This window comes from Saccostrea cucullata, unplaced genomic scaffold (genome assembly GCF_032062105.1).
Source record: "Saccostrea cucullata isolate Sc308-1 unplaced genomic scaffold, CSIRO_AGI_Scuc_v1 ctg1314, whole genome shotgun sequence".
Lineage (NCBI taxonomy): Eukaryota > Metazoa > Mollusca > Bivalvia > Ostreida > Ostreidae > Saccostrea > Saccostrea cuccullata.
The window spans coordinates 73,063-90,794 of NW_026926557.1; the positions used below are offsets into that span (position 1 = coordinate 73,063).

At 31.9% G+C, this 17,732-nt stretch overlaps 1 protein-coding gene across 2 annotated transcripts; it reads left to right on the forward strand.

Annotated features, from left to right (window-relative positions):
• The first annotated feature begins 3,399 nt into the window (after positions 1 to 3,399).
• LOC134272051 (ankyrin-3-like) lies at positions 3,400 to 17,371 on the forward strand. 2 transcript variants are annotated; one of them, XM_062754286.1, is made up of 11 exons: positions 3,400 to 3,483; positions 3,607 to 3,730; positions 4,839 to 4,876; positions 5,224 to 5,307; positions 9,034 to 9,103; positions 9,809 to 10,037; positions 10,197 to 10,301; positions 10,398 to 10,476; positions 13,954 to 14,120; positions 14,412 to 14,528; positions 15,204 to 17,371. In XM_062754286.1, the coding sequence occupies exons 5-11, from the start codon at positions 9,050 to 9,052 to the stop codon at positions 16,574 to 16,576; spliced, it is 2,124 nt and encodes a 707-aa protein (XP_062610270.1). In that variant the 5' UTR covers positions 3,400 to 3,483; positions 3,607 to 3,730; positions 4,839 to 4,876; positions 5,224 to 5,307; positions 9,034 to 9,049; the 3' UTR covers positions 16,577 to 17,371. The 2 variants fall into 2 exon arrangements, with proteins under 2 accessions (XP_062610270.1, XP_062610271.1); XM_062754287.1 differs by lacking the exon at positions 3,400 to 3,483 and having other exon boundaries at positions 3,580 to 3,730.
• Positions 17,372 to 17,732: the final 361 nt, after the last annotated feature.

Here is a 17,732-nt window from a genome sequence, read left to right on the forward strand (position 1 = left end):
GTGGAATTTTTGTGTAAACAAATAATTAGCTGAATAAACATGTCATTACTGTGAAAACAGTCATTATTGAACCACTGGGAGTAGAGGACAGATAAATTTGCTATCTTGAAATATAAAATCTGGCTTTTTACTGCTATTTCAATAAGAAATTAGACTTTTTCTTATAAAAATATTTTTTTTTTTTAAATTGACTTTTTACTTCTATTTCAATGAGAAATAAGACTTTTTCAAATAAAAATATTTTTCATAATAATTTTACATATTCAAAAATTACAGAATATATTTCAGTGAAGGATGTATTCGCTTTGACAAAAGAATTGACCTATAGGAGAGAAGAATTTCCCGGAAAAAGTGACATTCAAAAATTAATCTTTATTTGTTATTTTCTATCGTATATATGTCTAAATTGTTCAAATTTGTATTTTATACCTAATATTTATTATTTAAAACTGTACAATAAACCTCCAAAGTTGGCCAAAACACCATTTTTTCCGTTAAAGCGTTGATTTTTGCATGTATTTTGGCCTAGAAGTCCTTCAGGGCAGGCCTGCCCCTAAATAAAACTGTGATATTGTGATATGTTGGGATGTAAAGAATGATTAAAGATAGAAGTTTTTTAGGGGCACCCCTGCCCTAGGGTCGAAATTCGCAAAAAACATACAAAAAATAAGGAAACCTGATTTTAATAATCCGTTTAAAATTCATGCCAACAAATTCATAGTCAGACTAGCTCAGTTGATATATGTGCAGACTATTTCACTGACAATACTTCCTTTTTAAAGTCGAGGGTTCGAATCCACCTTGTACCACATTTTTATAGTTTTAATTTTTCGCCTTTTCAAAGACTATTTTATTTTTTTATAGACCTGTGCATTTATTTCAATTATCTATCCTTTATGCATGCCCATTCTTGATATAAGGAATACTAAAGAGAGATCAGATCGTAACAATCCAATGTACAGTTGTCAGTCAGGCGGAACAATATAAGCACACTTTCTCCGAGGACAAGAAAAGCTCACTTTGTGTTACTCGATACAGGTATTCTTGGCAGCATTGAGCTGAATTTCATTTGTATAATTATATTCCTTAGAATTTAATCACATTGACTTTGTCTACATATATCAGAAACTGTTTTCCTTGGATTTCATTTAGGCCTATATATTCTGCACACATTAATGGCATGTTTTAATATATCCACGGATAAATAGCCTGAACGTAAAGAATAGAATTTCAGAGACAGTAGACATTACCATTAAGCACAATGAGAAGTAAAGAAAAATATCAATTATTATGTTTGGAGATAACAAACTCAGAAATCTATGAAAGGGTTCAGCTCCTATCTCTACTCACTGAAATAAAGATTTAGGAAAAACAAATTGTTATATATGTATTCAGCCTAATGTTATTAATGAGAACGGAAATCTGCAAGCTTTTTGTAGAGAATAAAACCAAGCCCTATAGGTCAAATTATACATTTGATAAATATATTTATTTTCTGTCTTAAAATGTACAAAATACTGGTAAAATACAGGTAAATCTAAGATGGGATGCAATTAGTCTAATTACTGTAAAAACCAATTAACTAATCAAAACATCTATTGTTATTTGCAAGTGGGAATAGGTGGAATCGGGATTTTTAAAAAGTGGGAATACCTAGAAGACACCATAAGACGAGCTTACTTTTGATTTCAGTCTCACTATTCCACTATTAATTCCTATGGAAAAAGTAAGACTGAGATCAAAAGTGAGCTGGTCTAAGTTTTATGTAAAGTGATGTGCTACTACCGGCCATAAATTGTTCAAGAATGGTAATATATTTATTTGTGGAAATGCACCCCAAAAACATAATATATATGAGGGATACTCGACAGGTGCACTCCCGGTCTCCAAACGCACCCGAGCATTCGGGCCTTAAACGCTCGCCAGACTTACTCCAAAAGTACAATTGCTGTATTATTGTTCCCAAGCATGAATTTAGTTTCATCAATGAAGATGAACCTGGACCAGTTATTATGGACAGTACATGCCAACCTTTGCCGACAAAACCTTGTCCGCCACTCTCTGTTCACACGAGAATTAAAATAATGGTAATCCGTTTGGAAACCAAACATCGTTAGAGCCAATCAGCACAAAGACGTCTCCTTCACAAGACCGAGTCTAATTATTTCTATCCTAGGGATTTCGCTAATTTTTCGTCAAATAATTTTTACTGTTATATTTATCGCTTTAAAGCAATATATGGCGTATGTACAATAAAAATTATTAGACTAAAACTATAAGAACTTATTATTTGTATCATTACTTTATATAAAGATAGAACTCTAAGTTAGTTGCGTTAATAAGATATCACAATTTAATTTGGATTCCCGGAATTTTCTCCGACTCGGAAGAAAATACGAAAGATTTAAAAACACATTACAGAGAAGATAAAATCGTATAATTAGTTGAGACGGGGTGTTATCCGCATTAAGAATTGTATGAAAAGTTTTAATTAAAATGTATTACCTATATTTCTTTACCTATTAATTTTGTATTTTTCAAAAATATATTTTTTGATCAGTTACGCCATATATATGGCTTAAAGATTTAAAAAAAATCGAATGCTCACAACCCCAATTTCTGTAGGGGTCATCTCAAAAGTTGTCGATTTTTACTATAATTGGACCCCATGGGAATTTGTTGCCCCCCCCTTTTGTTATAATTGCTCATCGAAAGGCTGGTTGCCCCCCCCCAGACGATTTGATACTACAGGATTGAACTGATATCAAGGAACTGTAGTATTGAAAGCATAGAAAACTGGCACTGAAAGAATGGCTTCAACCTCCACTCCCCCCCCCTCCCCCCTCCACCACCCCCAGCCCCCTGCGCGCGCCACAACCACGAAAGCAGGGATCTACATACTAACATTATTATATAAGTCCCTGTCAAAAGTAGATTTTCGAGTTTGGACAATTTTCGGTTTTTTGTACTTTCGCTGGTCAACTTTTTCAGGTAAGTCAAAAACATTCACAGATTTCTCTCTGGCTGCCCCCCCTTTCAAAAACGATGCTACGTAGTACATACGAACGACGCCGTCATTTTGTGAACTCATTCATAGCCAGTTAGCTACTGTATAAATTGCACGCCAACATACAATATTATGTAAGAATCGCCGTGCTTGTTGACATAAATAATTATGTCGCATGTCTACATAAAGAATTAATTAAACATGCAACTATGCATAGTTAACATTGGGGCAGAAAATATGCTATCACAGATACTTTATTTTTTGGTGTTTATAAATTTTGCAATGAATGGTAGAATTGCAATGTAAAAATATAGTCAAAATTTTATGTTTTACTGAATTATACTAACTACATACTAGTTGGACAAATTATCGAACTTTCAATATCGATCGGGCGTGGAATACGATACATGTACAATATTGTGCATGGTGTAATATTAGTAATGTGGTCGATTTTGTCTGAATTTTACGATAATTGGGTAAGATTTAACTTTAAATATTATTGTTTTAAGCTGATGGTAACTTTATTATGATAAGCCTTGAATGTATTCTTTTTTTCTTCATTCAATATTTCTAAATAAGATTATTTCACCATGTTACAGTTCTTTCGGTAATTCTATGCACCTGTGCACTAGAATCCTTTGCTTGTGGCAAGAAATTGTGGACAGCGGAGCTAAGCCTAGCATTGTGTCGGCATAAGCCGATTTTACTCGTGTATTTTCCAAGGTTAGTTGTTACTAATTTAACTCTTTGCTTTAATGATCTTTAAAGGGAGTGTCACAGTTTTCTCCCACTTTTTTGACGTGCCAAACGGGGTCACTGTCGTTTCGCATGATTGATCAATGCTTAGAGTAAGCCTAGTTCTACTAAATGCATATTTAGTTTGTGCAATTATTTCAAACTTGAATTTCTTCAGATTAACACTACTTAGATAACATCATATAAATAAAAAAAGAGAGAGAATGCCTCGAGTATTTATGGAATTTGCTTGGTGACCTTGTTTACGAGAAAATGGTATCTTGATCCCGAGCATATAGCCGACTACATTCTCTCTATAGAAGTGGACAGGCTTTTGCCTACATACAGGACATAAGGCCTGCGTGTTTTGATTTTGTAAAACGTGTAAAATGTATAACCAGTATTGACCTACACTTTAGCTAATATTTTGTCTGAAATATATGCAAAACAGATGTGTTTTACATGTATTAACTATTTTAACAATTATAAACAAACTCAACTGTCACATTTAACATGTTTAAGTTTAACTTTAAGAAAACCAGCCTTTACATTTCTTTTCTCCATTACAAGTTCTTATACCCAGATTCAAGCTTATGCTTTTCTACCACAATCGGCAATCCTTTACACTTCATTCAGTGTGCGAAGCAGGAGTCTGCCACCCTACAGGAACTCTGAATGCCCTTTTAGAGTTATTTGCTTAAAATTTTAATCTGTGATGGAGAACTTGTAAAAGTGGATCAACAATAGGTAAAAGTTGGTTTTATTGTAAAAGATGGACAGGTAAAAAAAAAAAAAAAACTAAAACCCGAGAATCTTTGGTTACCAGGTACATAAAAAACAAAACCTTTGGTTTGAACATATTTTATTGTATAAATATTATACAAATGGTTTGAACACAAGTTCTAACAATTTACTAGGTTCTCACCATTCCTTTTTAACGAGTGGCACTCTAATAATTACTCTCTGATCCATTTAAATTTTTAAAGACCATGTACATGTATATAATATGTATTACATGTATGTGATTATTGTATTAATAGAAAAAATAAACTAACAAAGTGACCAATATTTCAAGCTTTTTTTTTCATTTAAACAGCTTGAGAAGAAGCGATGATCCAGATAGTACATGAATATGTAAGTATTTAAGTTTTTATCTCTGATCATGTTGATCAGTCTGTTTTAAAAAAGATCAACTTCAAATGTTGTAATTTTCTGTTTAAAATAGTGCATCAATATAGTGTTTATGTAGCTATTAAAATTCAAAATAAAGCATACTGAGGATATGACTTATAATCATCCGTTTAGCTTTAATTGTTAATCAGCTATAGATTTGAAGCAACCTCAGCTACCCATTTTTATTTGAGGCCATCTGTTTGTACAATTTCCTTTCAAGAATTATTCTCTGGTATTAAGACTACAAATTTAGACCTGCATGTACTCAGCACTTTGAGCAGTGAGTGATCTTTTGGTTTTCTTGCCAGCATGTCATGTGACAAGGGGCCTTGGTACTTGGCCATTGGAAGGTTTGGTATCCATGTCTGGCAGTGGGATACGAACCCATAATTGTAAGTTCCATCATATAAAATTCCATGATTTTTCGATTTTTTGTAAAGGGGCTCCAGATGATTCATTGTGACTCTTTTTTCAAGACAGAACATCACGACTGTAACTAAAAGTGGAGGTACTGTGAGCAACAAGCTCACTAAATAATACCCCTGCCTCCCACATGAATATAACGTCAGTGTCCATGTTTTGCTTTGGGAAACCCAAGATATGTGTCGGATCAAAAGGTATAATAGAAAGTCACAATGGCATTATTTAAGAAAGAATCTGTGAAAGTATAATTAAATTTTAATTAGTGGTATAGGAGGAGTTAAATGTGGATAAGAGAAGGATACCCTTTAATATTATAGAAAAAATGGCAGTGTCATTGTTTTGCTCTGGAAAACCCAAAATATGTGTCAGATTAAAAAGTAATTAAAACTAGAGGTACTGTGAGCAATGGGCTCACTAAATGATACCCCCGCCTCCCACATGTGTATAAATGGCAGTGTACATGTTTTGCTATGGGAGACCCAAAACGTGTCGGATCAAAAAGTAAAATAGGAGGTGCACAATGGCAATATGTAATAAAGATTCTGTGAAAGTTTCATCAAATTTCATTCAGTGGTGTAAGAAGAGTTGCGGATAAGAGATGGGTACCCGAAAGTGTAACAGACGGACGGACGTACAGATGAATGGACGGACGGAATTAACTAGAGTTGGGTATTGCGAGTGAAAACCATATTGCGATATATTGCAATATTTTACTTTGAATATTGCAATATATTGCAATATATTGTAGATTTTAATTATCATTAATAAATTTTAGCAGAATGTTTGAAATGCTGTCAAATTCAAAGACTATATATTTGAATTTATCTTTAAATTTTAAAGGGGGAGGAGGGATAATACATTAATCATGTTAATTGCACACATAATTATAACATTTTACTTTTAATCAAAAACCAGGTAAATTAATAAAAACAAAATGAACCTCCATGGAGAATTTTCAAATAAAAAAAAATACAGAATATATATGAAGCAGCATGAAATGCTATGGGAAAAAAATTATTGTAGTTACAGAATAAAATTAAAGCCGGAAAGAAATTTTGACCTATTTTCGAGCGTTTTGGTGTTTTAGTCTAACCCGAGCTAATTATAACTTCCGCTTGAAAAGCGGGAGGGTATATAGTAATCGTTTATTCCGTCTGTCCGTCCGTCTGTCTGTACATCCGTTCGTTCGTCTAGCTGTCCGTCCGTCTGTTACGCTTTGGGGTACCCATCTCTTATCCGCAACTCCTCTCATACCACTGAAGGAAATTTAATGAAACTTTCGCAGAATCTTTATTACATATTGCCATTGTGCACCTCCTATTTTACTTTTTTATCTGACACATATTTTGGAATTTCAAGAGCAAAACATGGACATGCCATTATATTCATATGGAAGGCTGGGGGTATCATTTAGTGAGCTCATTGCTCACAGTACCTCTAGTTTCACATATGACAAACGATCAGGAAAAGGCCTGTATTGATTTAATAAATATGCCCCTGGTATAGCATGAATGTGTTTAAAATGGCCTGAAAGTTATAAAAAATAATTAGAGCAACACTTCTTCAAGTGAAAACACGGATGACCATTTACTTCTTATATGAACATGTATATTGAACTTGACATTTCATCGCGATGTCAATCGTGTAGATTCGATGCGAGATTTTGAGAACCACAACCGAATACACTTGGTATACACTCTGTAGAAATGTTTAACATATTATCTTTCTTATTATATTTATTTTAAAGTCTTATAATTAATTATAAATTAAATTCAAAGTAAGATATTTAAATTGCAACAGTAAATTAAATGCTCTCTCTCTCTTTTCTCCCTAGCTCTCTCTCTCTCTCTCTTTCTCTGAAAGCTGACGAAATATTGTTTTAACGCGATTGAAAAAACCTGAGGCAGTTACAAGTATTATTTCAGCAGTTTCTACAATGAAGATGGCTTTTATATATTTTTATATATATCGTGAAATACCGGTATCGGATTTTCATATCGCGATATATTATCGTGGTGGATAATACCGCAATATACCGATATACCGGTAATATTGCACACCCCTAGAATTAACGATTACTATATACCCTTCCGCTTTTCAAGCGGGGGGTATAATAAAGGTGAACAATGGCAATATATAACAAATCTTCTGTGAAAATCTCTTTAAATTTCATTCAGTGGTAAAAGAGGAGTTGCTGATAAGAGATAGGTACTCCAAAGGGTAATAGACAGAGGTACAGACAGATGGAGGGATGGATGGACATCCCAATTACTATATACCTTCCTGCTTTTCAAGGGGAGGTATAAAAATGGAGTTAAATCTGATGATTAATTTGTTGATCTCCAGCCTCCTTAATAAAGCATTTGTAATGTATATGCAAAAGTAACTATCACCTGAATAATTTAAAATGCTATATAATGCATATACATGTTATTTTTGAAGTCTCGAAAATACTGATTTGATAAAAAATATTTAATTCCCAATTAAAACCAATATGCTATTACAGTAAAACTCATGTAGTACGAACACGAATATAGCGAAGTTTTTTGGGGTCCCCGGCAAAATTCTTTACAATTCTTTGTAAAATTTTACAGTATAACGAACTCAGATATAGCAAAATCACGGAAATGGAAAACTAATTTTGAGTCCCATAGAGGTTAAAAATAATGAAATTTACATCTTTTATAATGAATTTAAAAAATCTCCAACTTAGATATATTGAACTGACTTCATATTTACACATGTAGTTAGAATTTGCAAATGAAATTTGATTCATAATAAAATCCTTAGTTAGCCAAGGTATGTTTTGTAATAATTGATTCCCTACGATATTCTGTAGTAATAATTATATTATGCTTATTGCGAATTCGCTACTTATACTAAGTTATAGGAATTCGTTATATGGATATAATTTAATTTTGATTATATTCTAGTCTCTCATTGGTTGATTTCCAAAAAGGAACACAAGAATAAAACGTAATAACCTGGTTTGGTATGGGGACACACCCCCTTGACAACCAGCTGTATCTATGTAATCCCACATTTCCAGTCCATGGAATTATATGGAAAATTCTACATTTAATAAATGTACTTTTAACTTCAAACAGTAGCTCGCTCCTACCTCGTGTAAACAAACATCGTGGCTGCTAGATCTGTGTATCAGTTATTACGTCCCCTTGTTTCAAATCACTTCCGTTACTAGGGATGTATTATTGAGCAGCAAATTTGAACTCATAAAAAGCGGCACAATTTTACATCCACAGTTGTTTAATTATTTAAAAAATTAATTAAATTATAAGGAATGACTCTAATTCTTGGCCAAATCATTCGATTATAACCTGGTTTGGTCAGTTTACGCTTTTTTATAATCCGCTTCGCGGATTATAAAGCGTAAACTGACCCAAACCAGGTTATAATCGAATAATTTGGCCAAGAATTAGAGTCATTCCTAAAATAATGTACTACGAATATAACAATTTAATTCCTAAAGATCCTGAGGACTTCGCTATAACCAAGTTTTATTGTATATTTATTTATACATTGTATACACTAAATACACAATCTACATGTACATTATTAAACATGTATATGCTTATTAAAATTTGTGATTTCTGTAGGATAGTTTTTTTTTTAATTTAATCATGCTAATTAAGTTCAACACATAAGTCATTGTTAGTAATTAGCCTTTTTTTCAGAAATATTCAGAAAAGTATGGCCCATGTTCTGATACTTCTATGCCTTGTTTGTGAAGTTTTTGCTGCAAAGGTAAGTGCTAAACAGATTAACATCTGGTATCATATATCAAAATATACCTTTTAATATTAATTGCTTTGTTTGCAATATTTATATCCTGTAGCTCACTTGAGGCAAAAGCTATACTGATTACATCATGTCCCACTACATGTATCTGAACGTAAACTTTTCACATTTTATAAAATATCTCAATAATCACTTGGCAAATTTTAACCAAACTTGCCAGAGAGCATTCTATAGTAAAAGAAATTCATATTGTCCATACTAATATTGAAGCATCCAAGGATGAGGATTTGACTTTGATCCAATCATAACTTCCTAGTAGAACTAATTTTGATTAAAAAATAAGGCCAAACTTCTAAGCAAAATTTAACAGAAATCGAAAAAAATCTGCTAATTAAGAACATCATTTAGCAAAAATGAGACTGGTGAGCATTATGGCCCATTGGCTTGTAGTTAGGCAGATGAAAAAACAGGTCTTGTCAGATACATGAAATATTTAGTATACATATGTCCACATGCAGACTCAAGTAAGTTTAGATGTGTTAACATTGAGGATACACACATATATATATATATAAGGGAACATGTATTAATGGACTAAGTTCAGTGAACCATTAATTGCTTAGGAAGGCATATATATATATATATGTCTTTTTTATATGACAACATGCATTTCAATCTTCAATCAAAATTTAATTCCTTGCTTTTTGAAAGGTTCATCATTCCTATTTGGCAATGAAGGAAAGAGATAGGAGGTCCAAAGATGCAGAATTTCCCATTCACCCTGTAGAAAAGTGTCCAATGAATAGAAAGGATTGGGATTCTGCCTCAAAGAGATTGCACTGCAATGATACTCATGGTTATAACTGTCTACCAGAAGAAACTCTATCATCCTTTGTAGAATTTTGTTATCCATTTGGAAATTGGATTTTAATTGATAAAGGTAAAGGACAAAACTATTTAAACAATTTGGTAAATGACATTTGATAGTTGATGAACTTTTGTCTTATTTGAATACTTCTGCATGTCATTATTAAAAAAAATACATATTCAGCTATAAATAAAGACTGATGTATTTATATGGATGCATATTGTTTTGCAGGAAATTGTCCACGACTTTCTTCTAATAGATTGAAACATTACACATGCCATGATTTTAAGTGTGGGTGTCCTGACAAAGACTATTACAACAATGAAATTTACAACTGTAAGGAACTATTTTAGTGTTTCAAAGAAGTGTATATTGTGCTTTTAAAACTATATTTAAAATGCTGCTTTAAATTTCATGGTGTTATGTTTATAGATCCGGTTTGCCTAAGAATATTTAAAGAGTGCTTCACATCAAATAGAAGCTGTTTGAAGGATAGGCCCCCCAACTCAGAGTAAGTATTTCATGCTGTTCTTTGGAGATGTACAGTAAATCTTGTTTATTATAAACACCACTATTTACAAAGAAATAGGCTGGACTAAGCAACTTTCTGAATTAGACAACATCCCTTCTGAGATGATCAGTTAACATGTGATATAAATTCTTTTACAACAGTATGGAAATAATGTCCTGAATTAATGCATAATGCTTAGTACTAGCTACCATTGAACAGGTAAGAGGACAAATGGATAATGAATTAAAGTAAAAAGACAATTGAGATTACTGCAGTGCTTTTATTTTATATTTTTTATTTTTTCAATTTTGGATTTTTTAGACCTGAAATTTTATATACCCGAATAAAAGTCATAGTAAAGGTTCAATTATCTCTTACTTCAATCATCACCAATCTTTTTCAACCAATGAGCTGATTTTAAGATTAATGGCCTAATATAGAGATCTAGATTAAACAAGTTTCACTTTAATATTTTCCAGTATAGGCCTTGCATCACTTTTGGTCCTCTGAATCTGGAATGTATGGTTAGGAAAACATATTTTATGACTGTGTAATTTTAAAAATGTTCCTATAGCCTGCAGAGCTATGAGTATTCACATTGATATGTGTGCAAGCATCATCAGGTTTCAGTGATTTAAAGTTCAAATTAATACCTTAAGGAGCAGGATGGGGCCTTATTAGGATATAATAGTTTTACCTAGAAATGTGCAGGAAAAATTCTCAAGGTCATTTAGTAATCAAGTATTTCAATATTCAAATATTGTAGGATACAGTAAAATTGTTCTTTTTGTGGGGTCAAATTTTAGTTGTTTGAGGAAAGGAATGTTTTCATGGTTGGAAAATGTTTTGTAGTGATGCATATGATTCATGGTGGTCATAATAATTTGTGGGTCTCCCCATTCTTAGAAAAGATTAAGAATTAAACCCCCATGAAAATAAGTGATTTCACAGTTGTGGTAATGAAAGAGCCATAGAACATTTTATAGTGACTTTCGCCTACTCTAGTAGATTTCTTAAATAAATTGTTAAACCAAAATATTGTCATACAATGTTAGTTTAAACATGTGTAAAAGGAAATCACAGAAAAATGATACTAAATACTTAGTAAATATATATAAATAATTTAATTTCAATTGTAACACATCATTTGATTGGTTAAACGGTTTTATCCATTTTGTATAACATAACTTGCCTACGTCACAATGAGTTAACGTTAAAAACGTATTACTCCGCTTGCCATTAACTTTTAAAATATGTGATATTTGAAGCCTTTTTCCGAAGGAAGAAATGGAAAAATTACCTCATTGTCTACATTGAAATTAAATTATTATAAGGAATGAAGCTTATTTCAAGTTGAAATAAGCTTCATTCCTTAAATATTCAAGAAAATATGATCATCTAACCTACATGTGTAGTCATTTAATGCATGGAGGAGAAATTCTAAGCTTTTCACTATTTGTTGTGTGATTGTGTGTTTTCTTATTTTACATTTATATAGCATGATGATGAATATCAGGGTTCTCCATGAGCTGTTTTACTGTGTTGCTTCCGACACAGTTAAATTTTCTACGACACAGTAACGATTCAAATTTAATGCTTGCGACACAGTAAAAATTTTTCCGACACAGTAAGATCTGTGATAATTAGAAAATCTAAACATAAATTCACTTATACTTAGTGAAATTATAATCAAACAATTCTACTGTCTTTCAATTCTAAATGGCGGAGCACTTAATTATTAGGGCTTCACCTTGCATAATCAATTATATCTCCTAGACCCACGCCGGACTTCACGCATGAAGGAACAAAGATAAATAATTTGTTTTCACACTTCCATGTAACGGTTAATTGGTCGATGCATTAAAATAGATTGAATAATTTTTTAAATATTTAAACGTGTTTTTCTAAAGAGCCACGGCTCTACTGTTAGTACTGTAAGTGATCAAAAAAAAAATCGTACCTAAGTTATTCCATTGATGTAAATGAACTGCTTATAATTTTCAACATGTTCAAATAAGGAAGTAGTTTACTGTACTGAAGTTTCTTTTTTGTGTAATTCGGTAATACGATTTAGAAAACTGACTAATATTCACGGCAAATTTACTCTAAAAAATGTAAAGTACTTTCGACCAGAACATGTGTTTTTACCATCAATATGTACGACCATACCATTTGTGTAACGAATTACCTTTTTTTTAAGTGTGTGCATGTATTCTTTTGTTATTATAATGAATCGGTTTCAGTTGCGATTTCGATCGCGAAATTTTAGTGCTTCGCGTAAACTCTGCAACACAGTAACATTTTAAATGATGGAGAACCCTGGAATATACATGTAGAATATAGAATATTTTAAAACATTTTTAGGTATTATAATGAATATTTTATATGCTTATTATTATTTTTTAAGATAATGCTACATTTGTAGCTGTTTCTTGGATTGGTTCTTCTAAGGATCACACTACCAAACATGCTTTGGAAGCTGAATCTTTCCAATATATTTGGGATGATTTACCGATTTAAAGTTTTTGGAGCAGCCCCATTCCCAAGTAACAAAAATACAAGGAGCTACTTTTGTTTCAGCATGCTGAATTTTACCATTTCAAGTTTTTTCGATGTTTAGCAGCTGCAGACAGATTGATTTAAGGTTTTGAAATTAAAAACAAACATGCACATATTAAAATTGATCAATAGAAATCTTTGAAATACAATTTACTCTTTTTGGATCAGCAACTCTCTTTTTCTTGTATGCATGGTGTTCCTAATGTTTTTGCTTTAAAAAGGGTAGTTAAATTTAGTTGCAATGTAACATGTTAGAAGAATTTTAAATAATGATGAGAATTAAATTGTAGAATGTTGTTAATATAAATTGTTGTTGTTTTTTTTCCTTATGGGTTTTTGAATTGAAGTTTGACACTAAACAAAGAAAAAATTTGGAATGGCCTTACTTTTTTTCAATGTTAGTTTGCATGAATACTGGACTGCTTTCATTGCTTAGCTACATATATTCATTATACTTATGTTAGCAACCTGTATTCTGAAACAGTATTCGCTATTTCAAAGGTAGGCTAGTGCTTCTAGAAGAAGGATCATTTTAGTAAAGTAGATTTAAAAAAAAAATGAATATTTTATAAGCAATTCATGCATAAAGCTAAGAATTTTTATTCCATTGATATAAAAGATGGATCATAATTAAGTTATCAGATATGACTAATTACATTGATTGGGAATCATAATTGTCTGTTTCTGGCACTTCATTACAAATGCTTGTGATTTATTTCACATTTCATTAATAAAGAGCAAACATCTTAAAGCCACTCAAAACCAGTTGTTGAAGCCTTTTTGCAAAGTGTCACCCTTCTTAAGTTGCACTATATTACTCTATAAAGAGATATTCTTGCTTTCACCATACCATTGCATTTAGAAAAATTTTTAAAACTTTGAATAGCAGACAAACTTACATTTTTCGAATATTAACAGAGAGAAAACAACAACAATATCAACATCAGTCTCAGATACAGAGCAGCAGAGAAGAAAGGAGGAATGTACAGACACAGTTTACATTGGGATCATTATTGCTTTAGTGGTGCTCTTATTGGCCTCTGTCATGGTCAACATTTGGTTCTGCTTGAAGCAACAACAACCAGGTGAGTACATTTTATAATTGTAATCTATTAAATATATGTAAAGTTTTCATTGTCTGTCACATTAGAAATAATTCCAGATTTATGAGTATTGTGACACATTTTTTTGAGAAACTCTTGAAATTTAAAACTGTAGCAAACTTTTTACAAATACTTTTACAAAAAAGTAAACTTCAAATAGTAGTATTCCTTATAAAGGTCAATATAATGTGCTCTGGACTCTAAAATAATGTTTATTGTACGACTTTGAATAAATACACATTATAAAGCATATTTGACAATTTATCTTTCTAGGATGTTTTCCACCGAGCATGTACACAAAAGTACTGAAAAATGACTTTGATATGGTACATGTAGAGAGAGGTGATAAAAATGTCCTCCTCAATAAAGTCCAAGATCCTCTTTCTGTAGGTAAGGCCTGTATTGTTTAAATGAACATACAGTGGAAGAAGAGAAATCGAATGAGGTCACAGCATGTTTTATTTCAAAATATACAAATACATCATCAGCAGATATTCAGTATGACTGACTCTTCTGTTATGATAGGAAACAGACATGATGTGACTTTGGATAAATAACACATGTTGTGTAGTAAATGTTCACCATCAACTTTTTTATCACTATAATACTGTATAGAATAAACTGTCCTTCTTTAAAAGAAATAATTAGAATACATTAGCTAAGGTAAAAATGATAATAATAGCTTATTTCATATTTTTCCAGCTTAATTTATATGTATGTGAAATTTATACATCTGTTATTCATTTAAAAACTTTAGAGCCCTGTGGGGATCCAGGTTAGAATAGGTCCTCAGTACCCCCTTGCTTGTCATAAAAGGCGACTAAATGGGGCGGTCCTTCAGATGAGACCATATAAACCGAGGACCTGTGTCACAGCAGGTGTGGCACGAGAAAGATCCCTCCCTGCTCAAAGGCCGTAAGTGCCGAGCATAAGCCTAAATTTGCAGTCTTTCACCGGCAATGGTGACATCTCCATATCAGTGAAATATTCTGGAGAGGGACGCTAAACAGCATACAATCAATCATATAAAAACTTATGACAATTTTCTTTTTTTTTCCATTTCAGGTGACATAGACAAATATGTCTTAGTGGACTACACAGTAGAGAATGAAGAAATATTTCATCTCTTGAAGATTCAGTGTCTTAATGGGGTACACATTGGGTTCCATTATGTTAACAAATCAAGAGTTTTACAACCAGATAAAAAATATATTTTCCATCAACGTGACGAAAACGGTTGTACATTACTTCATTACGCTGCTCAAGGTGGGTCAATTACAATATTTAAAGAAATTCTGAACACTGACCCGGAAATAAATATTGGAGTTAAATGTTTTCGTGGGCAAACAGCTTTGCATTTCGCAGTGAGATACAAGCAAAATAAAATGACTGAATACCTTATAACAGAGCATAGAGATTGTTTTACACAAGCAAGTGAAGATTTGCTTAGTGTTTCAAGACATAATGGAAGAGGTGAGTCAGTTACACCTTCGAACCTGACAGGCCAGTTTGAACCATTCCACTGGATAGCATGGAATGGTGATACATGGCTACATCATTTGTGGAAAGAAGCTCATTTAACTGTGACAGGTTTAACGAAGAATGGTTTAGATATCTTAGATATTGCCTGTATGAATAATCAGTATGAATTCTGTAGGCATGTAATAGAAAATGAAAAAGAAATTAATGTGGAAAAAGTAGACGCCAGTGGATGGAATTGTGCCCATTACGCTGCAATGTGGAATAATGTGAAGTTATTAGAGCTTCTGGCAAAAAAGAAAGAAACACAAATGATTTTGGCTGTGACAAAATTAGAGAAAACAGCCCTGCACATTGCTTGTGAACATGGAAATTTTGAGGTGGCAAATCATTTAGTACAGGAATACACAGATCTTCTTTGTTGCATGGATAGCCTGGAGTGGAATGCTTTACACTATGCTGCCAAGGGTGGAAATAAACAAATTTTTGAATTATTATTAAAGAAAGGTTTAAAGATAGATTATCTAACAAAGGACAAAAAGACACTTCTGCATATTGCGAGTATCTATAAGCAAATAGATATTTGCAAGTTTGTAGCCAAAACTTTTTCTGAACATCACAAAGAACTTCTGAATCAAAAGACCACAAACCAAGGTTGGTCCGCGGCTCACTATGTCGCTGTTGAGGTAAAGGATTTACAGAAACAAAAAGAAGTCATTGATATTCTACGGCAATATGGAATGAATCTAAAGGAAAGAACTAATCAAGGAGTTTCTATTCTAGATGTTGCCATTGTTTACCTTGATGAAGAACTGATAAAACTCATCGTTTCTCCTGAATACAGAGAAATTCTGGATATAACTAAAGAAGTCATTTTAAAAGGCAAGGTACATACTGATGATAGACTGATTTTAAAAATTCTGGATGATGCTGCAGAGAAAATTGAAGCTGAATGCTGATTTTTTTCCAGGCCTGTGAATACTCTAGATCTGTATATATATATTTTTTAGATCTGAATATTGCCTAATCTCCAAATTTTTTCTGAGACAACTTTATTCTTTGAAATGTTCAACAGTGTGGCTTAATTGAAAGAAAATGTTAGAAATCTTTTTAAAGGATTGATTGAATTCTACTTATAAGAATACAGCTTTGAGTTTCTAAACAATGAAGGAAATACATCTAATACTAGTATACTATTTCTTCATGCATTGTTTTCATTACAGATATTCAGCATCAGTTTTTTGAATAAATACTCATCATTGATTGAGAAGTGAAATAAAAATTAAAGATGATTTATTTGAAAGATTGTGCAATATTTTACTATGAGATTAAATCTTGTACTTTGCAAAAAATAGTAGTTAAAGCTGTTTCTAGTTTAATGAAAGTCATAGTAAACCTATAATTGTTTCTCTTTTTTATTTTTTACTTAAATGTATGTTATAATTTTAAATATTATCATTTGTATTACTTTTGTACAGTTGTTTTTTTTTAAATTGTGATCTTCATATGTGCACATATCTGATACTGGTCCCATATGAATGTTACAAATATGTTCAGAAATAAAAGTTGTTAAATCAGAAACTTTGGGGTATATTTCTGTTGTTCTGACATCCAACTTTTTAAATCTTGAATATCAGACCTCAAGTATTCATAGTTTTTGTCTGACAAAGAGTTGAAAATGCAACTTCACGTTTTCATGTGTTCATAACAAGTGTCTTTCAGTTTGTGATAAAGAATAAACAATATAATTATTATTTAATGTTAAAGTGTCATTTTATTCTCCTTTATGTAATAGGTAACAGTATACAAACTAATTATTCATATTTCAACTCCCTGTTGAAACAATTCTGAAATGATTTACTTTAGACACTGTTATGAGCAACATTATTGGTTTAAGAAGTTTACAGTTAATGATTTTACCTCAAGTTCCCTGCTGAACATGCACCTTCTTTACATACTATGTTGTCATCCACATATTCTAAATAATGTAATGTTTCAAACTTTTTACTGATCAATGACAATTTTATTGCAAAAAAAATCTTCATTTTATTGTTCATAACCAAGACACTTAAAGGTTGTAGTGGTAGTGATGTTTTCTTTATGCACATTTTAAAA